Raw genomic sequence first — 26163 nt, 5'->3', positions numbered from 1 at the left:
TTACCACAAAATAACAGCAAGCACGATTTACATACAAGATGTACAAAGAATAGTGGTACGTGGAAGTGACTGCAGAATATTTCAGTTTGTTTTATTCATTTTTAATTAATGTTTTTCTTTATATTTTTCGGGCCACCAAACTTTACTAATGGGCCACCAAAAAAAATGATTTGAAGGTTTTGGTGGCCCGAATGGGCCACCACCAAAAAAAGTTAATGTGGAGCCTTGAATAAGGACAGTTGGATATTTTGGCTAAATGCTGTATCTACATATAAACAGTTATTTTGATGATAATAACAAGTTAAATATGATGAAAACTATTAAGGAAGATGATTTAAATGACATTCTAATGAATCTAACTAAATTCAATACTGGGAAATTTTCTTTGAAGAAAGACAAAAGCTGTAACTTCAAAGTGATTTTTCTACGAATGTGCATTTTGCAGATACATCGTTTTGCCATTAACGGCCGCGAAGCGATGACGTCACTTGCCATTGGGTCATGGTGACCTGGTTCTAAACAAATGAACCCGCCGAATAAAAGCGTGTTTCTCATAGGAGAAAATGGCTGCTATCAGAATTTGATCGCTTGCAGCCTATTTTTCAGACGAGCCAAAGCCAAATATGTGTACAGACAACCGTCAGTTGCGACTCTGTTTAGAACCAGCCAGGCATGACACCATGAAAACTGACTTCACACCAAAGCAACAGATCTTCACAACCTTTCAAATGAAAGCTCCCAAAAAAGAACCAAATCACTTGGGAGCACTTCATGGAAAGTTGTGGGCACTGATTAAATTGTCAGTGCCGAAGATTTCAGTGAAATGATTGGTTTTGATTGGCGAAGAGGAACTGTCCTCTGACTGTTAAAGGGGTCAGACGAACACACTTCATAGCACTGTCCAAATATGAATCTTACCATGTTGGTTGATGTCCCATAACGTATGGAGTTGTCTCGTGATCTTTGTGGCAATGATCCCGGCATGACCGACATACCCCTTTAAAAAACAAGCAAATACATCAATTACACTAAAAAAATAAAATCATAATGAGACATTTCACATCATATGATGTGTTAAATGACAAGCTTTGAAACACTCTAATCAATGGGTTAATTTTTCTGCCTTTTTAAAATGTAAATATAACAATCCTAGGCCAATATTACATGGAGATTATTAATTGATCATCTTGCTGATTTTTATGCTAGATGATATTAATCATTAGACCTTTAAAAAATTATGTTGCCCTCATTCTACCTAGCGTGAATGCAAAAGAAAAGGTTTTCATTTTTTTGCAAACCCAAATATACAAATGCAATCGTGTTTTTGTGAGAAAATGCAATATTTTGTTGGAGAATTTGCTCAAATTTGATTTCGGTGTCTTAATAAAACACTTAAGATATGCATTTTGACATGTTCAACGATGCAAATATTTCCTCCCGTGCATGATTTTCTATGCACAGAGCAGCAGCAAAGGTACCTAAGAAATTTTAAAAAGAACAACCGACTCAACTTTCCGATTTCGAGCTTATGATGGCAACATAACCACTTTTTTTAGATGGACGCTCTACCAAATGAACCAACACTCCATCTTCATGTATTCAAGCCAAAGAGAGTAAATCATGAAAGATTCTCTACTTACAGTTAAATGAACAATCCTTGCAAGTGAAGTAATCCATCTTCTCTTCTCCTTCTTCAAACAAGGCTGTGAAACACGGTCTTGGTAGCTCGCTGTTGTATATAAAAAAATAACTTGAATTCATTAAAATCCTTACACTCTAAACACACATGGCATTTCCACCAGGTACATGTATACTTTGAGCTACATGGTACTCTGAGAAAACTGTTGGTTCATGTCAAAGGACGAGCCAGTTAAGGACAAGGAGTGAAACCTGGTGTACGGTATCAGATGTGAGCAAAACGGTTGTCAGGATGCCTACATCTGTCACTCACAAAAATCACTGAAAGCTTGTGTGTACCAACACAGAAATTCTACTGGTTTCGCTGTTATTCTTGAGTTGGAGATATTTATCCACCATAACGCTACAGGACATTCTTTCAAGAACAAGGACGTGGTGATCCTCAACAGAGAAAGCAGTTGCTCCCAGTGAGGTCTGAAGAAAGCTATTTGGGAGAGGGTCGAGAAGCCCTCGTTGAATCAGAGAGATGATTTGCGGTTTCAGCTACCACACCCCTGGGACCGAATTCTACAGGAATTCAGATCTGTTTCTCATGTGACTGACTTCCTGCCCCTCTGGAACCAAGCCACGTGTAAACTAGGGTCTTCTGACTTTCTTTGTTGCAAATTCGCTTGGAAAGACGTGTTGTGTTCAATAGCCTGATGCAGCCTTCAGTGGTTAGTGAAAGGTTGCGACCACAGAGATTTTAAAGTTTATAATGTACTTTGCATATTTTCACCATTTCCATAAAAAAACTAAAATTTTATGTATTAAAATGGAACTCAGATGGACAAATTTCTTTGATTTAGCTAGAATATCTTCAAGTTTGTGATTCTCAAAACCCCTGTCTGGTTCTGCCACTGTGAACACAAATACATGCATCCCATAATGCATTACCTTCTCAGTTTGACCTCTCCAAAGATGACGATATCACATCCTGGTTGGATGCCATATTCTAAGACAGGGATGGATTCGCTGTGTAACAAGGTAACCAGTTCATTCTGATCCGTATTATAGGGGTTATCTTGGGCGAGGAGAGTGAATATGAGAGCCTCATCTACAACGATGTGCTCTTTACCATATGGCCTGGAAGAAATTGAGATTATTATTAGCATTATTAGCATTATCATTATTAACATTATCATCATTATCATCTTCATCATCATCATTATCATCACCATCATCATCACCATCGTCGTCATCAAATCATCATCATCCTCATCACCATCATCATAATCATCACCATCACCACCACCACCACCACCAACACCACCACCACCATCATCATCCTCATCATCATCATTCCATCATCATCATCATCATCATCATCATCACCACCACCACCACCATCATCATCTTCATCATCATCATCCTCCTCATCATCATCATCCTCATCATCATCAATCATAATCATCATTACATCATCATCTCCTTGTCTTTCAATCTGAGGGACATGGGTTCGAATTCCAGCCATGGCATGTTTCCCTTCAGCAAGAAATTTACCCACATTGTGCTGCACTTTTACCAGGTGAGGTAAATGGGTACTGGCAAGAAGTAATTCCTCAAAAAGCTTTGAGCACTTAAATCGGTAGACTAGCCTAGCCAGGGTAACATAGGATCACCTTGAGCACCTTACAGGATGGATACATGTACGTGCACTACATAAATCTTATATCATTTGTTATTTCATTATCTTCATCATCATCATCATCAACATCATCATTTCAATTATAGGTTTTTTGATTTGTGACATATATGAGCAGCTGCCCCATATGTTGTGTAATATAAAACACATAAATTTCAATTTTATAATGGTTCATAATGAAAGAAAAAATTCTCTCAGGAGCAGGTGTGAAATAATTTGTCTATTGATACACTGAAGCTACAGTGAAATAAATTTCAAATTTCTTGAGAAATGACATTTCATTGATTTTTTTAAAATACAATATACATGCATATGATGTCACAAATAAAAAAAAATCAAAATGCTAATAATTTTTTAATCTTTGATGGGTTTCCCTCAAACCTTCACCAATATTCCCCCCCTCAAAAAAAATATGTATCTGCTATCTTGAAATAAACTTTTTATCAGGGTGAACTTTCTCTTTAAAATGCTGGTTATTATTATTATATCCTACATAAATTAAATCCTGTATGCTGATTGGTCTAAATAGCATCATTTGCCCAATCATATTCTCACTATTTTGCAATGATGTTGAAAATTAAATGCCCACTATTAAGAATATTAACTATTCCGTGATGTCAGTGGTGGAATAGTGCACTATTCCATCATTGACGTCACAGATCATTGACACAGATCATGCAATCTCTCAGGCGCACCAATCAGCGAGGTGACTCTACCGGGCAAGCCATGGAGGGACGGTGCAGGCACAAATCTGCGTCCTGCAGAGCACATAGCTTCAGGAAAAGTAGATCAGTCAGCGCAGCGCGTTATCTATATTTTGGTTCAGATTTACAAAATATGAACTACGTGTACAAGAACTAGATTATCAAGATCTATTGTTCTAGCTTATTAAATGTAGGATATAAAACAAATATACCAGGGGGCCATTTCATAAAGCTGTTCGCAAGTTAAGAGCGACTTTAAGAACGACTGGTGATCCTTTCTCGTGGTAAATGATATCCAAAAAAATGTTCATTTGTGATGGATTAGCGCGTAAGAAAGGTTCACCGGTCTTACGAACTGCTTTATGAAACACCCCACGGGCCTTTATTTCGAAAGTAAAGGGGGAATTTTTCATCCTCGGTTGTAGCCTACTGGCAAAATTACTATATGGTACATTGGTATGCTATTGTACTGACCTGATAAGAAGGTAATGGACATTAGGTTCTCTATACACGGCAACCCTGTCCTGTCTCTCTCTGATTCGAAGAAACAACATCTCTTTGATTTGAGCCATGCTGAAAACAAAAATCAACAAAAAATGAACTACAGTCAGTCTGCAAACTTCATTTGTGTAAAAATAATAGCTTTCAGTTTAGGCCAGGATATTGAATTATGAAAGAAACTGCCTTCACTTGATTGGGAAATGCTAAATATTAGACAATGGAAATTTTGTGTACATGTATGTTGAGAGACTTTGAAATCATGCTGGAACAGTACACGAAAATGTAGCAATGGGACTATACTCGTAAATCCGAGGCCCAAACATATCAGCCATTGGGGTCATTGAATTATGAAAGAAACTGCCTCCACTTTATTGAGAAATGCTGAATATCATACATTGGAAATTTTGTGTGCATGTAAGTTGAGAGATTTTGAAATCATGCTGGAACTGTACCCGAAAATGTAGCAATGGGACTATACTTATAAATCCTTGGTCCAAACATATCAGCCATTGGAATCATACATGTAGCTCGAATTCAAGGGCATATGAGAAGCAAGTGAACCATTGCGTTGAACTTTTTTTAAAATTAGATTATTCTTCCTGAATAATTAACATAAGAATGAAAACCCTTAAAAATATTGTTTCAATTTTTTCCAACCACAGAAGTGTCCCTACAAGCAATGTTACCATTGATGGAAACATCTTCCCTGTCAGAGAGCTGAATGAAAATTATGAATGCTTGTGAGCATGTGTCTTGTGCTTTGCAAATTTTTTTACATTAAAGGTAAATGCTAGTTTTGGTAACGATATCAAAATGAGTTCGTACAGAATCCAATGAAATGACCAACAGAGTGTCTGTTTGTATAAATAAAACGCATGTGCCAAAGGATTCTGGAAGAAATTGTGTAATTGCTGAGAAATCAGCAAATAAGCACAGGATTCGGGTAGAGCATCGGGCCCGACACTCTAAGCAATAATTATACATCGTCCCACGTGCGCTTATCTGTGTTGGGGATCTTCGGTGTGAACATTTTTCAGCGTAGATTTCAAGATTCACAAAGTTCAGTTAATGTAAACGTACCAGATCTCGATCCTCGATGATATACTGACAATTAAGCCTTGTTTTACAAACTTTCTCATGAAATCAGTGTTTACTGCAACTACTGGAATTTCTCTTTGATTTGCATGTAATGCATGTAGTAAGCTGCATTTGATTCTCTGTCTACAAAACTCTCTTTCTGTTTAGAGCATGTGTAGAAACTATCCTTTTGTATGGTTCAGAAACATAGACAATCAAGGTCCTTTAAAAGATAGACTAGATGGCACATATAGTTGACTTTTAATGAGGTTACAAAATATTAGTTGGAGAGATCGCAAAACAAAAGATGAAATTTATGGAGATCTTCCACCTATCTCCACCACAGTAATTAAACGTAGTATGAGATTTGCTGGTCACTGTTCCTGTAGTGAGAAGGAAGTTATTTCTGATGTACATGTACTTTTGTTGCGCCTCCCTCATAAAACGAGAGGACAGCGACCTTTAAATTTTGTTGATTACATATGTAAGTAGGGATACAAATAATTTGTTACATGATTTACCAACTCTCATGTCAGATCGAGAAGCCTTGCGTACCTTTGTTGATTAATTCTCTGATACGTCCAATGTGTAGTGTACATTTATCCCTGGTACACACTCCTCTTTTTAACAAATGTTTTACAAAATTTTGTATGTCCCTTTTTCTATGATCATTACTGTACAACTTTTTCACCTTAAAACAGAAAAACTAGCACATCAGCTCATCCGGCATCTTGCAACAAAATTTAACACAATTTTAATTTCAGCCCAGTTGACACTGTAGTGAATTATATTGGTGACATAAATTGAGGATATAGAATTGAAATTGATGAAGAAATGACATAGAAGCATTTTTTTGTGATCTATGAATAAATTTCATATGAATTAAGTATTAATAATTATCTAGTCAAAGTTTCTTAACTCTGTGTAGAACCTTGGTGAACCTAATGTAGCTCTCAGATGGAACAAAAATAACCAAAGTCAATCAACAAATAAATAAGTAATTTTTGTGAGTTTTGAAAATATATGAATAAATTAGCATATTTAATGAGTTTCAAAATTCTATGTTGAAATTTTGTATCACCACCTCGAGCTATTATATAAAGCAAACAAAATTGAAATTGATCAACAAATGAAGAAGAAAAAACATTTCTTTGTAATTCTGTGTAGAAGTTTGGTGAACCTCATAAAGTTCTACAAAATGGAAGAAGAAAAAAAGTAAAAATCGGTCAACAATTAAAGAAGAAAAAGCATTTTATGTGAATTTTTAAAAATATGAATAAATTAATTTCCCATGAATTAGCATAAAAATTGTTCTAATCAAAATTTCAAAATTCTGTGAAGAAGATTGGTGAACCTCGTGAAGCTCTACCAGATGGAAGAAAAAAAATCAAAATCGGTCGACATATAAAGAAAAGAAGCATTTTATGTGAATTTTTCAAAATTTGCATATACAGGTGTATTAATTTCGCATGAATTAGCATTAAAATTGTTCTAGTCAAAATTTCAAAATTATGTGTAGATTTTGGTGAACCTCATGAAGCTCTACCAGATGGAAGCAAAAAATTCAAAATTGGTCAACAAATAAAGAAGCATTTTTTGTGAATTTTGAAAAATGTGCATAAATTAGCATACATGTATTTAATGAATTTAAAAATTCTGTGTACAGGCTTTGAATCCCCCACCTAGTGCTATCATATAAGGCAAACAGAATTGAAATCGGACTTGAAATGGCAAAGTAGTAGCATTTTGAAATTGTGGACGGACGACACACGACGGACGCCACGCCACGGCATAAGCTCATCTTGCCCTTCGGGCCGGATGAGCTAAAAATTATCAAAATGAATTTTCTCACCTCGAATGGGGCTGCAACACCAATTCCCCAACAACGATATCTTTGCCAAACAGTCTAAAAAATACAGTGACAGGAATAGTGCTTAGAGTTGGGAGATGTTCCTTTAGATATCTGCATAATGAAAGGAGAATACATAGATTGACATGTATATTTTTTTTCTTTTTATTTCCATTCATCTAATGCCAATTAGTCCAATTGCCAACCCGTCTACTGTCATTTGATCGACCATCAGTTCGTCCACTCACCACATGGTCCACTTTCATTTAGTCTAATGCCATTCCATCTCATAACCATTTGGTCCAATAGCCATTTTAACAGTCCATACCATTTGGTCTAATTAAACTAAAGTGTTAAAGGAGAAATATATTGATTATGAATGTGGTCTTATTATATATCAATGGAAAGGTAATGATGTGGGGATCATCAGTGGGTCATTCAAAAATACCGAAAATAATACAAAAAGGTGAAAATCGCCGATTAAAAAACGCTAAAATGCCCCTCCGAAATATGCCTCGCATCGGTCTCTGAATTGACTGGAATTTGATGACGTCACTGTCTGTACGAGAGGCGTGATTGGCTCTCCCACGTGAAGCTCCACTTGCATGCAAAACCTGTTGCGTGGGTACTTTTTATCCACAATGTCACTGAATACTTCTATCACGAAATGAAAGAAAACCCAGAATTTTATCTAGATTTGGATTTTCAAACTGATGATTTTAAAGATGAAGAGAATGATGATGAAGTGAACAACACAGTGAGGTAGTTGGAGGTAAATAATGGGGGAACAATGCCGATGATTATGATGAAAATTCAACTTGCCTGACGATCACAAGTAAAGTCATGTACATGCCGATTCGCTACCAACTCATGCAGCTGCTGCTACAAGTGGTAGCTATACGTACACCGCGCGGGCCCAATTTAATCCATGAAAATGAATAACCACATCCAGAGAGAGTCTATCATAAGAAGGAAAATAATGATATAACTGTACTTACAAACAAGTGAATAATCCGAATTAACCTGAAAGCAAATCAACTCAACGAATAGCAGCAGACGATATGCACCGACGATAAACTTCATGTGGCTGGGATAGATTGTCACTCGTTCTGTTTGTAATTTGTAACTCATTAATTTGACAAAATTACGAAACTCGGGGAATTATTTATATCTATAAAAATATAGTAACATCTCTTATTATTTTTTGTATTACGATAAAACCTCTTTTGAAGGAAAACTAAAATTACTTTTAAATCCCCCCCCCCAACATGCGTAGCTTGTATGTCATTGCAAACAAACCATCGCAAACATGCACGTATTCCTTTCCTTGCTGATTGAGAGCTGTGCAACACGTACATAGATCTATTCTCTCAGTCTCAGCCAAGGCGAGCAAACAATACGGCATGTGTTGTTGTGATGGTTTGTTTACGATCACATAATGCTACGCATGATGGGATGATCTTTTACATCTAATTTTAATTTACCTCAACGTTTTCCTTCAAAACAGGTTTTATCGTAATTCAAAAAATGATAAGAGATGTTACTATATTTTTATATAGAATAATAATTCCCCGAGTTTCGTAATTTTGTCAAATTAATGAGATAAAAGTTACATCTAACAGAACGAGTGACAATCTATCCAGCCACATGAAGTTTATCGTCAGTGCATATGCCATATCGATATTCGTTGAGTTGATTTGCCTTCAGGTTCGGATTATTCACTTGTTTGTAAGTACAGTTATATCATTTTCCTTCTTATGATAGACTGTCTGGATGTGGTTATTCATGTTCAGCATGAATTCAATTTGGCCCGCGCGGTGTAGCTAGCACTTCCAGCAGCATGAATTGGTAGCGAATCGGTATGTACATGACTTTACTTGTGATTGTGTTGCAAGTTGAATTTTCATCATCATCATCATCGGCGTAATTCCCCCAATTTACCTCCAACTACCTCACTGTGTTGAATCACTTCATCATCATTCTCTTCATCTCAAAATCATCAATTTGAAAATCCAAATCTAGATAAAATTCTGGGTTTTCTTTCGATCATTTCGGGATCGAAGTATTCAGTGACAATGTGGAGAAAATGTACCCTTGCAACAGGTTTTGCATGCAAGTGGAGCTTCACGTGGGAGAGCCAATCACGCCTCTCGTACAGACAGTGACGTCATAAAAAAATCCCCAATTTCGCGGACGTAATTCTGCGTGTTTGAAGCATTCAGAGAGAGAACTTTAAACTATCAATTAACTGAGTTTCATCCGTCTCCATGATAAATGATGTACACCATCGTGTTCTCCTTATTTTCTCCTTTATTGTGATATATGATTCTCCAGTTTTACGATTTTCAATATATTTCTACTTTAATTGTGCAAAATGAATGAAAAGAAAATGGGCAATAGACCAACTGGTTATTAGACGAAATGGTAATAGATGAACTGGTGATTAGACGAAGTGATGATTGGACCAAATGGTTAGTGGCCCAACTGGTTGTTAGACGAAATGTTGATGGACTGAATGGCATTAGACTGAAGATAGACCATGTGGTGAGTGGACAAGTTGGCAGTGGACGAATTGGCAATTAACCTTTTTTTCATATCAAGGAACCATATGACGAGCCTCAGGCATGAACTTTTACTCAGTCAAAATCATAAAAGCATTTTATCAGGATATCGCTATACAATGCAAATAAGCTGCTTAAATTAAAAGGGCAATTTTAACACTCTTATATTAAATAGAGAATAGAATATCATAACTAAAATAATGTGACACTTGAAGTTTACTTTAATTTGCCATCTAATCTCTAATCAGTTTTCCCCTTTTGTTTGTGTAATTAATCTCTCTTTAGAACTAAAGCATGTACATGTATACATGCCTACTGTTTCACTAGAAACACTATGCGGAATCATCCATTAATTTTCATCATTAAGAAGTATCTCTATCCGTTCAGGGGCATATTCAGAGGGCCGTTTCATTAAGCTGTTTGTAAGTTAAGAACGACTGGTGATCCTTTATTGTGGTCAATGATATTCACCATTAAATCTTCATTAGTGATTTTTTTGCGCGTAGGAAAGGTTCACCAGTCTTTCTAAAAGTCATTCTTAACTTACGAACAGCTTTTTGAAACACTCACCAGGTATTTTATTTTATACCTGCTTGTAGTAAGAGAAAATGGCAATTTTTTCTGATTTGTTTGTTTTGAAAAGAAGAAAGGGATGAACTTTTGCCTTTCATTCCCATTTGCCTTTCTATCCTCCAAAAGGGACATTCCTCAAAAAAATTATTAGAACACAAGTGTATGATTTGGGAGCAAGGGTAGCACCCCCCCCCCCCCCTCTACCTGATCCATGACTGCACCCAATGCTTGTATGCATGCTAGTCAATGGATCATGAAAGGACTATGCACATAAAATATTCAAGATCTACATGTATTTCATGAGGAAAACACTTGAAGGCAAGTACCAGCATATTCTACAACTTGGTATGCATACCGGTATATAGGTTCTGTCACATCGTTCCATGCCTGAATAATAATTACAATAATAATTCCCTTCTATACAGTGCGTATCAAAAAAAACGGGACAGATTTGAAAAGTCTATAAAATTTTTGTTTCAAATTATGATGTCTATATTTTGGTGTTAATAGGTGCTCTAAGGTCTTATCTTTCAAATGCTATTAAAACAAATTTGTTTCGTTCATGCTTGAGCGAACACGGAATGTTTTTGTCAGGGGTTACAAAGGAGGCTTGCGCCAAAATGGCATAAAATTATAAATATGATGATCGGACTTCTTGCTCATTAGCAAACTTCCTCTTATCCTTTTCATTATCTTTGCCATAATTTTCAAATCATGGGGTCAAAATTCATTTTCAGATCTATTTATTTACTTAAATTGTTCTGTTGTTGTTTCTTTTTAATATGCTCTCTGTTAGCTTTGAATATTCCTTCTTCAAGCTAAAACAATTTTCAACCGAAGTATGGGAGAGCGTGGATTTTTTTTTCAAATCCTTTCATTGTGTGCTACAAAGGTAATGGTCCCTTTTGAACAGTGCCACACAGATGGGCGGGGGCTCGGGATGCCCCCCCCCCTCGATTAAAAAAATGAAGACAAAGAAAAAAGTGGACAGGAAATAAAAGGAAAGATAGAAAGTAAAATATGATATGATTTACTGAATATTATGTCAAAATCTATCACAAAGTTTGATATTATGATAAAAAAGTAGGATTTTTTGCATGCTCACTTTGCTCCCTCACAACTTTTTAATACATTTTACCCGATCTGCCATATCTAGCTCCTTCAAAATTGACGCAATACACCATTGTCATTGAAAGACATGAATCCCTTCCTGTGTTTCCTGTCAAGCAATTTAACATGATCAAAGAATCAATGACCCCTTGAAAAATAGATTCATGTCTTTTAAAGGTACATAACATATTTTTTTTCATATGATAAAAGGATTTGAATAATCACAAGTTTTTCCAATTAATAGTGCAAATCTTCTTGCTTGGGTTGACAAAAAATATTTTTTCTCAGTTATTTATGAAGGGAAATTAAAAGGTAAGAGAAGTTTAAATGAAAAAACAATATAATTCAAGTAAATAAATAAATTTGTAGATAAAATTTGACAGCATAATTCGAAAATTGTGGCACAAATAATGAAAAGGGCCAGAAGAACTCTCCTGATTAGCAAGAAGTCAGATCAACATATTACCTAAATTCTGCAATTCTGGCGCAAGCCTCTCATTCAACCCCCAACAAAAACGTCCTGTGTTCGCTCAAGCATGAACAAAATTTATTTTTTTAAATTGCATTTCAAAGATAAGACCTTAGAGCACCTATTAGCACCAAAATATAGACATCATAATTTCAAACAAAAATTTTATAGACTTTTCAAATCTGTCCCGTTTTTTTGATACGCACTGTATAGTGCTTAATACAACGACGTGCCTAAGCGCTTTACAGGATAACCCCCCCCCCCCCCATAAAAGTATAAAATATAAATAAAACATCATAATTAATAAAACTGAATAAATAAATCATTCAGTCAAATGTGAACAAAAACAACAAAAGTATGAGAAGGAGAAAGAGAAATGACAGGTATTGTGTCTGCTATGCTAGTAATACATGGACACTGAATTTTTGTTATGCTTGTGTATGTATGTGAACTTACTGCCAGTAGAGGAAGAATTTCTGTGTTTTTAAACAGAAAATAAACATTTTTTTTTTCTTTTTATTCTTTCTCCACTTTTCTCATAAATTGGCACGACAATGAAGCGTGTAGCATCCATCCAATCAGTAGTCATTGCTGATGAAGATTATAGAGAACCGAATCAATTTTCACTTTTTGCATTTCAGCGCTTTTCATACCATATTTTGGTAGAGCATGAGGAAAAACCTCCACAACCCAAATTTGGTGAGAATCGGTCCATAGGGCCCCAAGGTATGACCTCATGAATACATAATTAGCCCCACTGAAGTCAATGTATTATTGGCCTGGTTCGAAGAGTGAGGAACCAGACCATTGACTTCAACAGGGCTAATTACGTATTCATGAGGTCATATCTCGGGCCCCCAGGGGCCGATTCTCACAAAATTTTGGTAGAGGGGGTTTTCATCATGTGCTACCAAAATATTGTATAAAAAACGTGGAAGTGCAAAAAAAGGTTTTTTGTGATGTCATCACTTCGGTACTCTATTGCTTATAAATGCAATTAATTAAGGACAGGAAAGAAATACATATTCTGACTCAAAGATGAAAATTGAGCCAATATCATTAAGCTTCTATTCCATAATAATTTTTCTTTTATTTCACTTTTGCTTTGTCATGTACATGTTGTAGCAACAGCAATATGAACAGTGTAGTCATTCTGACAGAAATGTAATGAAAGACTTAATTTTTCAACAAAAATACATGGGTGATTATCGATTTTCAAGAACTCCTGACCTGTCGTATGTGGTCGCTAACAGCTTCGTACATTTCTGGAATTCGGAGGAGAGTGTACGTTTCTTCTGTATCCATGACTTTCCTATACAAGCACACAAAAGAAAAACAAGAGTAAAAGTTCAAGAGAAAACTTGAGCAATCACATAAGCTTTTGCTAACGATACCCTGCACTAGTTCTCCCCAACACAAAATATTTCAGTTGAACTTAGAAGAAAAAAAATGCAAGTATGATTGTGATGATGATGATGATGATTATGGTGATGATGATTATGATGATGATGATTGTGATGATGATGATGACGATGATGATTGTGATGATGATGATGATGATGATGGTGATGACGATGATTGTGATGATGATGAAGATGATGATGATAGTGATGATGATGATGATAATGATTGTGATGATGATGGTGATGATGATTGTGATGATGATGATAATGATTGTGATGATGATGATGATGATGGTGATGATGACGATAATGATTGTGATGATGATGATGGTGATGATGATGATGGTGATGATGACGATGATTGTGATGATGATGGTGATGATGATGATGATGGTGATGAAGATGATTGTGAGGATAATGAAGATGATGATGATAGTGATGATGATGATAATGATTGTGATGATGATGATGATAATGATGATGATGACGATAATGATTGTGATGATGATGAAGATGATGGTGATGATGATTGTGATGATGATGACGATGATTGTGATGATGATGATGATGAAGATGATGACTGTGATGATGATGATGATGATGATTGTGATGATGATGACGATGATGATGATTATGATGATGATTATGATTGTGATGATGATGATGATGATGATGATAATTGTGATGATGATGATGATGACGATGATGATGATTGTGATGATGATGATTGTGATGATAATGATGATGATGATGATGATGTCGATGATGATGATGTTGATGATGATGATAATTGTAATGATGATGATTATGATGATGATGATTGTGAAGATGATGATTATGATAATGCTGCCAATGGTGATGATGATGATGATGGTGATGATGATGATTGTGATGATGATGATTGTGATGATGATGATGGTGATGGTGATGGTGATGATGATGATTGTGATGATGATGATGATGATATTGATGACGCTGCTAATGTGATGAGGACGGAGGAGATTAACATGGTGGTGGTAGAATCTAGATCATATTACACAAATTCAAATCTATTTCAATAAAAGAAATATAATACGTAATCATAACATAATTACACTCAATGAAAATGAAAATCAACAAACAAAAATGTTTTAAACTTCTATAAATACTTTCAAGCGTGATACCATAATACATCCTGTAGGACAGGAGTATAAAAAGAAATGAATGATGAAGATTGGAATCTTACTTTCTGCTTCACTTGCTTCATCATCTTTGTCTTTCAGGTTCTCAATCTGCTCCACAGCATGGTCAAAATGTTTCTGAAACTGACCCTTGAGGTTGCGGTAATAGCGCTCATGTTCAACAATCCCAACTCTGATGTATTCTGAATAGAAAAAACAATCGATCGATAGAAGCAAAACTTTACAAGAGCCCCATCTCACAATATTTTTTTTTCCAGGGGGTGGGGGCAAGCATGAACTTTAAGGACGTTCCACTGTTAAAGTGAAATCCATGTAATTTAAACCAAACTTTGCACATAGATACTTTAGAACCTTAATATTCGAAATATGCAAAAATTAACATAGGTCCATGTGCTTGATTTTTTGCTATAGAGCTTCAAAGTTCACCCAAATTGATGTTCTTAAGATCTTGCGCATTCAAAAGAATTTGGCATTTTTAGACCGCCCAAGATTACTACAATGAGTTTAAACCTCTATTACTCAGTCAAAATACATGAAAAAGTCATCAAATTTCGCAAGATAGTTAATAATTGTATCGTTAGAATGGAGAATCTATTTATAGTGCTATTTGTTTGCAATTTTAAGTTTAACAGCACTGTCAGTTCTTAAAAATGGCGTAAAAGATAACAAAATCCCAATCTAAAAAATGTAAAATTTCAGTAACAAACTACAAACGTACAATAAATGCTGCACTTTATTCAAAATCCATGTCATTTTCACCAAAATTTGCAGAGTTGTAGAAGAAGGTATACCTAAGAGGTACAAACATTAAAAAATAGGGGTTCATGTGCTTGTTTTTAAACTATCAGCATTTTTATTAGAGCAAATGTGCTTTTTAAAACACCAAAAATGCTCTGAATGCTTTGTATCTATGTGAAGAAAAATCAAAACCACTCTACCATTTATTCAAACTCGGGGTAATATTTGTGATTCTTGGCAGAACTGCAGAGTAAAGTATTTTGAAATTGTAGGGAATTATTTTTGAATGGTCCACGGAATAATTCAATTTTTTAGCTTCATGAAATAATGCATCGGATCTGAAATTAAAGTGCAGAAGTTGAGAAAAATCAGCTCATACCCGCAGCTAATTAATCACCCGTTCATCCATTGTGACGTCAGCACGCAGAGTGTAAACTATGCGCAGATCATAATGCGCAGAAACATAACTGTGGAACGTCCTTAAAATGCAAATATCCCTGTAAAATCATGTTCAACAATCCCAACTCTAATGTACTCTGACCGCAAATATAATTAGATAGGAGTAGAAATATAGCCAAGTCACATCTTGCAAAGAATGCGATTAACAAAATTTCTTCACTATACATGTAGAAAGCAAGAAACACAATAACTTGTAAGAATGCTTATGGTGTTTTCTCTCTCTCTCTCTTGATGCTGTGCAAGTATCCTGTCTGCATACATGTGCTTTGACCTATCAACCAGCCATTTTCTTCATTTCATTCAAACCACCTACATGTAGCTAGTAATGTACAAAAAATGTTAAAAACGGCTCCCCCCTACGGCGGCCACAGGGGAAATGTGACTGAAGTATCAGTGAACGATAGGCTTACAGTATCCTACACGAGAAATGTAAGTGTATTTTAATGCTCACTATGCAGTATCCTTTCCACGGGTGATAGTTCTGCACTTTTAGCTGGCTTCTTCTCTGCCTCATTTGATGTTCCCGGTTCTGCTTCGTCTGGGTGAAATAAAAACAAAAGGAAGTTATAAACAATCAAAGTGAAAATTAAAAAAAACATTTCAAAATATTATGGGAAACATGCCATCTAATATTATTGACTAAACGGATATTCAATTTGTGAAATTATTGCATTTATTTTATTATCATAATTTCAATTTCTTTTCAATATTTCAGCTTATTTTTGTTTTTATTTGTTTTCTACCACATTCATTTTAATTTCTTCTTCTTGATAATTTATCCTATCTTTACTTAATTTGATAGTTTATACATGTATCTCTTGGGGGAAGGAGTAGGATTGAGAGCTGTCGTGGTCTAGTGGTTAAGACTCTCATCTTTCAATCTGAAGGACGTGGGTTCGATTCCAAGCTATGGCGTGTTTTCCTTCAGCAAGAAATTTACCCACATTATGCTGCACTTTTACCAGGTGAGGTAAATGGGTACCGGCAAGAAGTAATTCCTCAAAAAAAGCTTTGAGCTTAGACTAGCTAAGCCAGGGTAATATAGGATCACCTTGGGCATCTAACAGGGTGGATACATCCACATTGTGCTGCACTCAACCCAGGTGAAGAAAGTGGGTACCTAGTAGGAAAAAAATTCCTTGAATGCTTGAGCGCCTACATGTTGACTCGGCTACAGCCGGGGTTACATGATACAAATTTTCAAATGCAGTAAGTATATGCATACGGTAACTGCGCTATATAAAAGGTCCATATTAATTTTTTTATCACTTTTATTTATATGAATTCATATGTCTCACTCTCAGCCAATAATTAGCAATGATTTCTGGATGGGAGCTTTATAGACCCCCTCTGCTGCTTCACAATCTGTGTAACCCTTCCTGGAAATGCTCCCCAGGGAGTGAAGAAAGTGCACACATCATGTGTAGGCAAGTCAGACTCTGATGACATACAATGTAAGGTGCTTTACAGACATCGTTCAGGGGCAAGTTTCACAAACAGTTAAGTGTGACTTATAGGGGTACTGTAAGAAACTTACGATCAAATCCAAGTCTATTTCTGATCCCTAAATCAATCATAAGTTTTTTATGCAAACTGCAAATTTACGATTGATTGCTGATCTGCTTCTTGAAACAAGGAGTGTAATCAATAATTAAAATTGATCTATCAATTGTAAAATTGCAACAGAATATTTGCAATTGATTGCAAATATTTTCTTGAAACACCCCATTAGAGCCGTGCTTAATGCTGATGCGCATGCGATTAAACGTGCAATATCATTGATTAATACGCAATAGCGCTCGTCCTGTCAGCATGATTTTGACCAATGCGGTGAAGACTTTAATACGGCATGCAACTAGACATTTAAGTGCAACTCTATAAGGGGGTGTTGCAAGAAAACATTTGCGATCAATTGCAAATATTATGTTGCAATTTTACAACTGATAGATCAACATTAGTTATAGCAAATTAGATTAAACTTCTTGTTTCAAGGAGCAGATTAGCAATCAATCACTAATTTACAATTAACTGCAAGACATATGATTGATCTAGGGAGCAAAAATAGACTTGCAATTGATCGCAAGTTTCATGCTACACCCCATAAGTCATACTTTACTCTTGGGAAACACACCCCTGATGCATTAAAGGGGAATGAAACCTTTGGAACAAGATAGCATATATGTGAAAACAGAAAAATCAAAGAAACAGATCAACAAAAGTTTGAGAAAAATCGGACAAATAATGACAAAGTTATAAGCATTTGAATATCGCGATCACTAATGCTATGGAGATCCTCAAATTGGCAATGCGACAAGGATGTATGATGTCACTTGTGAACAACTCTCCCCATTATTTTATTTCACTTAAATTGCCTCTTTTATCACATCTATCAGTAGATCATGTGTTCTTTCTATAGGAGGGCATGTAATACAGATTTTTAAAGAATACATGATGGATAAAGAGTTTGTATCATCACAAGTAAAAGCAGAAAGAGACATTTTGAGGGTACTTTATAGTCCATCAAAGGGAAAGTTGTTCACATGTGACATCACACATCCTTGTCGCATTGCAAATGGGAGGATCTCCATAGCATTAGTGATTGCAATATTCAAATGCTCATAACTTTCTCATTATTTGTCTGATTTTTCTCAAACTTTCTTTGTTCTCATTCTTTGATTTTTCTGTTTCGACACAAGCCTGTTCCAAAGGTTTCATTTCTCTTTAAGTGCTATATAGAAGAAATTATTATTCGTAACACACTCACCAGGAGTTGTACTCGTTGGTTGGTCACTGGCAATGGGTTCAGCCATATCTGAGACAGGTGCTTTACACTTTTTGATGAGGTCTGAGAAATACGCATCCTCTGCTTTGTTCTTCTGCTGTACGACTATCTGGATCAAAGCGTCAAATCCCGTATCACGAATCAGGTCCGCGATCCTCACGGGGGCATTGCAACATGGGCATCTGCGCCTGAAAGGACAAGGAGGTTTGTCATTTAATGGTGATTTTACGATAGAACCTTTCTGCCCTAATGAATACCATTAAAATGTGTACTGTACATAACTTGTACTATAAATCAGGATTTCACTTGCAAGCCATCTGTGCTTGGTGATTATAGGATATGAGACTCCCCCCAAAAAAAAATATATATAAACCCCTCAAAAAATTTTTGCAACTCAGTTTTGGGGGATGATTTCTTTTTGGTTAATGAAGTATAAAAGATGAAACTGGTATCATTGGAAAGCTGGATTATTCCTCTTTACAATGACATGCCATTTGCTGTGATTATGCAATCATGGAATATGCAATCACCCTGAACATCGAGAAAAGTCAGAAGTGAAATTTTGCAAAATGCATTGATTTCTAACAAGAGTCTCCATTTCTATAGAATTTCCACCATACAGGCGACAGTGAATGCACTCGGTCGTCGGTCCATCCTCGAAACAATTGGAAATTCGCTATTGGAAACGACTCATTTTGCAACATTTCATTTCTAAGATTGCTGCGTATTATCGTGTCTGTGTATTTCATGATAACACTAGCATTACAAATGAAACATGATTGTAAAGAAGAATAAACATGCTTTCTAAAGATATCACTTTTACACAAGATGATGGCACATTAAGAAATTAATTAGCACTCAAACTTGCAGTTTGAGTTGCAGAACTCAAACATGACATGGCAACGAATTTTGCAACATTTCATTTTTTACATTGCTGCATATTTATCATGTCTGTGTATTTCATGATAACACAAGCATTACAAATGACACATGATCGTCAAAAGGAATAATCATACTTTCTAATGATACCACTTTATATATATGATGATGGCACACTAAGAAATTTATTTGCACTCAAACTTGAGTTGCAGAACTTTTTTTTGAGGGGTTTATATAGAAATAGTCTGCTTCAGCATATGGAATACAATAATCATAAATGGTTTAGTAAGTGCCGTAGAAATAAAAACGTAGATTTTCAAAGGAGCATACATGTATCTCTCTCTCTAAAAAAAAAAATATATGTATATATTTTTTTTCGGGGGGGGGGGGGGAGAGGGCTGGGCTATTTTTCACAACCTACTGGCTAAGTCTGCAACATTGGATAAGCTTTATTGCAATTAATTGGGGATTTATGCTGGCTATTTGTGATTATCCAGGGCTATTTTGAGCCCCAGTGTTAAGTTTATATATTTGGGACACTGTATCTTAAAAAGAGAGAAGAATATCATGAAAACAATTTAGATAATATGGTTGCTACAGAATAAGATCTGAGGTAGAGGAAATCATTATGGGAATTCATATTTTAAAAAAGAAGGTTTTACTTCTAGTATTATGCACTTCTCAGAACAGGGGAAGGAGGGATTTTCAGAGGTTTCTTTTTTACAGGGCCATTTTCAGCATTACGAGGGTAAAACTGACCGGAGCCCCCCTACCCCCATGTAATTTTCCCTGAAATGATGCCTATTATTCTCTGAGATCTATACAATACTACTCACTTCCTATCAATCCACTCTAGAATGCATCCTTCGCAGTAACGGTGTCCACACAGCGTGAGGGTCGTCATGTGAAACAGGCACATGCATATCGGGCAGCTGAAGGAGTCTTTGAGGGGGTCCAACTGAATAGTGAATGGGAGATGAATAAACAATCAATCAAATTATTCTTCAGACATCACTCCATATCACCAGGAGCTGGACGTTACAGGAACAGGAGATCCTGCGTCCAGAACTGAACCTTATAAATTACATGTATGTAACCTTATGCATGTACAATTAAAAATAGTTGATCAGTGATTTTGTATATTTTCCAACTTATTCCCACAAAATACAAACATTATGTATATCTAATACAATACCACTCTCGAAGATCGAGGGGGAGCGATCGGAAGAGCACCCTAACTATCTTGGCACTACACATCTGCCGAAATAAGTGAGTTTTAAGAGACGATTTAAAGAGTTCTATGCTGTCAATTTCAAGAAGTGATGAAGGAAGGGAGCTCCAAAGGAGCAATAGAAGAAAAGGCACGGTCTCCAAATCCCCCTAGATGTGTGATGGGTACATGAAGAGTGACACCAGTATCAGATGAGCACAAGCCTGGACGTACATGGCACTGTTATATAAGGGAGGTCACGTATCCTGGAGCTACACCATGCACAGCCTTGAAAGTAAGGAGGAGGATTTTTAATTCAATCCTGTACTTAATTGGTAGCCAATGCAACTCTGAGAGAATAGGGGCGATGTGGTCATATTTCTTTGTACCAGTTACTGTAGTAGGCGAGCAGCAGCATTGTGTATGCCTTTGAGTCTGTTCAGCACAGTGGAAGGAAGACCAGCCAGCAGACTGTCACATAAGTCAATCCTGGAGGAGATTAAGGAATGAATAAGGCTTTCTTAGAGCTGATATGTTCCGTAGAGCTGGTAGTAAGTTGCCTGTCACACCTTGGAAATATGCTTGACCATCTTCATACACTGGTCAAAGAAGACGCCAAGATTACGAGCATTCTCTGAGGGAGGGACAGACACACAGCCAACTTGAAGATTTTGTGGAACAATCTTGTTTCGCATATGTGGTGAAGAAATGACTAGATATTCAGTCTTGTCATCATTCGGCTTGACAAAATTCAGTACCATCCATTGCCTGATTTCTGAGAGGCAGGTAGTCAGTGGGGAAACTTGCTCGAAGTCGGCCGGTGAGAAACTTCATTTACCTAGACCATAGGAATAACCGTTGTTTCTCACTTTCTGGAGATTTAATTTAACAATTTCTGACATTTTACTATCATCCCCATTCAGCGGAACAACTAATTTACAGAGACTGAAGCTTTTTGGTCTAACGTTAGCAATACCCAAATAATTGTTGTGTCCGGACACCCGATTTTAAAACAGCCATTTGAAAAAAGTTAACAAGCAAAGTTTCATCTCGAAATTGTTAGTGCAGTATACAGAACAAAACAGGAAAGAAAGTCCAAAAGTTTTAACTAAACTAGTCTGTTGAATTTATAGTAACATTGTAACCGATTTTTATTTTTAATTCCCGATCTGATCAGATTTCCCCCTTTTTCCTACATTTTTCCGATTTTGATACTTGAGGATAAAAATCGGAAAGATCGGATTGAAAATTAAAAACAAATACATTCAAGAATTTCAAGCATGGAGACGACGAAACAGCATCGAGCTAGTCAAAGCGTGAGCCAAGTTTCATGCCTGCGCTTGCCAAGCATCGTGAGCCACACACCACCCTGCAGCCAAGTCAAAACACACACACACCGTCGATCGCCAGTGTGATGTGATGAATGAATTAATGGCCTGCATAACGGCCTGCGAGTACAATGAACGTAAATGATATTACCATCACAACTGCAGAGTCTAGAAAAGTTTTTCAACAAAATAATATCTTTCAAGATAAGATATCGGCAAGCAGGCCTATGATCTTTGCAGTTCCCACCTCTCTTGGCATCAATCTCGCCCCGATATCCTGACCTTCATCACTCTCGATCTCTGACCTTCGTCGGCCACCCAAAACATAAACAAAGCTTTAGGGGGTCAGCTACAATGTAGCTGACCGCATGCAACAATTTTTTTTTTAATTGCATAAACAAAGATCAAATTTCTCACCCACAGGCCTAACCCTGCTCGAACCATGCTGGAGGAAGAGATGATCAAAGAGATCACAAATTGATTAAAAAGCAGAGGTTATACATGTACTGTCACCATAGAAAGTGCTAAGAATTGATGAAAGTGAAATTATTGTGAGTTAAATTTACATGTGAGATAAATGTGTTTTGGGGGTCAAAGTTCAAACTAATGAACTACATCATCTACATGTACACGGAATGACATTTTAAATAAACATTAAAATTGTAACAATTCGATTGTGCTTATATCTTTCCCAATTACTGTTGATATAAATATCTGTAAATTTATATTGTTAATCATCAAAATATTATAAACAACGATTTATTCACCTACTCATCTGAAGTATCTTTGTCATGTTATTCTTTTGTATATTCATATTATGTGTGATATTTTGCCATGTTCAGTATTTACAAATAATTGAAATTGAGGTAGGGGAATGGAGCGAAAGAGAAGGGGGGGGGTTGAGGACAAGAGGGAGAGTGGGAGGAAGTCCTGGTTTGACAAGAATCTAGCTTACCCAGAATTATCAAGAACGGCGATGTCTTATCTCTCATGCCCAATGTCAAGCTAACTTTTCTGAATGTTTTCTCTTGCTGGAAAGAAAATGTGTGTGATAAAAACTGACTATCTCCACAAGTTGGCCGTTATTAAGGTAAACTGGCAATTTCTTCAAAAATAGGTTATATTTTGTTGTTCTTCTTCCTCTTCTTCTTCAACTTCTATTTCTTCTTTTTTTTTTCTTCTGCTTCCCCTTCTTCTTCTGAATTATTCTTCTTCCAATTCTGCATCTTCATCTCCTTCTCATTTTGTGTTTTTTTAAATCAGTATTTTTAGGTACCTTTATCGCCTTTTATTTCCCTGTTAACTCTATCTGCCTTGCCTTGATTTACTCGCATATTCTATACAATATGGCAATCAACATATTGATCGTTTTCTATGACTTGTTTTCAATAAATTTTTATCATATTGATCCCTAAATATTTTATTTTATTTTATTTATGAGAGGTTGATTGCATTTGTTTTGAATGCTACACTACACTTTGTGGTAATTATGGATGTTACATCATGTTATACAATCAAAAGATGTGTTGTCTTATTGATCTACATTACTTAAGGTACTTGCTTTATATACGGCTGAAATTCCTCCATTCCTCAATGGACTGTAAAAAGAAAAGTGCCCTCTGACAAGCAACTGATTGATGTGTCCTGACTCAGATCCAATGTGAGGACAAGGTCAGTACTCAGGCAGTAGTTTTTATGTCAAAATATTTTACCAACATTAGGACGAATGAAATAATTGCAGGGGGGGATTTATTGCACTGAATATCGATATGAAATGTTATTCATTTTAATGGATGTATCATGTACCAATACCTTCCGCCCCATCAGTATATTAAAACTGTACAAGAGCAAAATCAACAATTGGACTTTTATCAGTAATAACACCAAAAAATAAATTAAATAAAACTATTACCCCCCAAAAAAAAAAAAATACAAAAGCTTACAAATTGATTAACAAGTAGAAACATGTTGCCAAATAAATCCGGACTTCCTAAGAAACTCTGAACTCAGAATTCTTTGAAAGTATCGAAATACATGAAGTAATAAACAAATATCATATAAACTTCTTCTTCTTAGTTGTTCTTCCCCCGGTATTCGAGGATCAGCGGCTATCCGCAGGTTGGTTGTTGAGTAGAAGTAATTTCTCTAAACGAATATGATTAATTTCAACACATGCATTTATAATGGAAATTAGAGGAGAAGAGGGTGATGAAGAAAGAGAAGAATAACTCCTCAACGAGAATAATCAGACTAAAACAACACACACAAAAAATGGAAGGGAGGCGGAATACGCGGAAGTAGAGTCGTTCATGTGGACTTTCATGAAATTATATTTACTAATACTTTACATCAGATCTTCCACTATTTTTTTTCAAAGTGCGTTGGCAAGCATAATTAATACGATCTTCATCGTCACCAGAGCTACATGTACCAAGTCTCACGCATTATGCGTGAGACTCAAGCATTTTGGACTCTTGTTCATCCCGTCAAATCTCTGTCTCACGCAACTATCACAGCCTATCCCCATATACATTGTACACAAGGTCCGTGATCTCACTCAGATTCACAGAAAATCTCTCGCATAGCTGGTCTTTGAACTTGGCATCTCTGCGTCACCAATATTACATCATCATCTTCATCATCACAAAACAAAGATCACGACTTAACAATGCACAATCAAATCAAAGCACTTGTCAGTTTGTTCACTCATCGCCCGCTCACACGCACATGCACCAGCGACCGCATGCATCAACCTCTTTTGATCATAATTGGGAACATTACTTCACGCGCCCACTCAACCAAAATTACCATTTAATACCATACATTTTTTTGTTTTTAACATAATCCGATCCGATATCAGAACTGATTTAAATCATTTAGATTTTGCAAGTGAAAAATCTGATCCGATATCCTAATTCCTATCCTAATTAATTCCTACTTTTGCCCTATCTTACAACATTAATTAGTTTTTGTGCAATGCAAAGACAAGAAAGAACTTAAGTTAAGGTTTCAATTTTTTAAGTGTCCTCACGTAAACGATAACGTTAAAATTTTTTAATTTTAACTTAAAATTGAAACAGATGAAAAAATGATTCACACGACCATCAATCATGACCATAGCAATAACTTACTGGGATAGAGAGATGTAAATCGTCATTGGTATCCATGAAACACTTATTAGCTTGTTCACCAGATCAGAATAACTAAATTTCAAGTCTGAAATAGTGAAAATCAGCTGGCAGCGCAGTCTTGATGATGTTGTCTGGTTCGGTTCCGTATGCATATGATTACGCAATACGACAGTCGTTTATTTTTCCTACCCTATCTTGAGGCGCTAGCCGGTCTTGAGGCTTGAGGCTTCCGGCTTCATCGGGTCGGTTGTGTTCAGCTCGCTATAGGCGCATGCCATATATTGCCCGAGCATTTTGCTCCCATGTCCCATGTTAATTACATGTAGACGAATTTGAAAGGGTTCAATTCAGGGGCGGCGGAGCGAAGTTGAAGGGGGATCGAGGCAAAGGGAAAAGGGCGCTATCTTAAACGTGGCCGTATGCAGAAATTTATGGGGGGGGCAGCACGCATAAAATTTTTAGAAATAATTACTAGAAAGCGATCAGGGAGCTAAGCGACCGAGCTTATCATTGAGGAGCTTTTGCATTTGTTTAAGCTGGTGAAATTGATGGATTTTGTGCGTACTTTTGGTGAATTTTGTGAAAATCTGCAATAAAATAATGTGTTTTTTTTAATTTCCGGGGGGGGGGTAACACCCTGCCCCGCCCCCCCCCCCCGCTGCGTACGGCCATGATCTTAAAAAAAAATTATCTACCTCCACCCACAAAGTCATGATCTTTTTTTATGAAACTGAAGGCCGTAGAATTATTTTTTCATTCATCATATGCACTAACTTGCAGAAGAAGCAGAACTTACGGCGCTATGAATAAGTCTTGAATAAAAGAACGGGGAGCTCATCGGGCACGAACAGAGTGTTGTTTTACAATTTTTCAGGACAACTTATCT

The 26163-nt window shown here is 36.2% G+C and overlaps 1 protein-coding gene across 1 annotated transcript in view; it reads right to left on the bottom strand.

The window, feature by feature from the left end:
- LOC121415143 overlaps nt 1–25401 on the bottom strand; it is a 33723-nt gene extending 8322 nt beyond the window's left edge. The window contains exons 1-11 of the mRNA XM_041608275.1: nt 25278–25401; nt 20445–20566; nt 18712–18917; nt 16399–16485; nt 14795–14932; nt 13397–13478; nt 7457–7567; nt 4501–4599; nt 2575–2763; nt 1641–1729; nt 919–997 (exon numbers count right to left, since the gene is read on the bottom strand). Of these exons, the coding sequence (XP_041464209.1) occupies nt 919–997; nt 1641–1729; nt 2575–2763; nt 4501–4599; nt 7457–7567; nt 13397–13478; nt 14795–14932; nt 16399–16485; nt 18712–18917; nt 20445–20566; nt 25278–25313 (1238 nt within the window). The 5' untranslated portion in view covers nt 25314–25401. The remainder of the gene's footprint in view (nt 1–918; nt 998–1640; nt 1730–2574; nt 2764–4500; nt 4600–7456; nt 7568–13396; nt 13479–14794; nt 14933–16398; nt 16486–18711; nt 18918–20444; nt 20567–25277) is intronic.
- Between the last annotated feature and the right edge of the window lie 762 nt (nt 25402–26163).

Source organism: Lytechinus variegatus, chromosome 5 (genome assembly GCF_018143015.1).
Source record: "Lytechinus variegatus isolate NC3 chromosome 5, Lvar_3.0, whole genome shotgun sequence".
Taxonomy (NCBI): Eukaryota; Metazoa; Echinodermata; class Echinoidea; order Temnopleuroida; family Toxopneustidae; genus Lytechinus; species Lytechinus variegatus.
The sequence above is the reverse complement of the archived record's forward strand: the minus strand, read 5'-3'. Positions and strand labels throughout refer to the sequence as shown.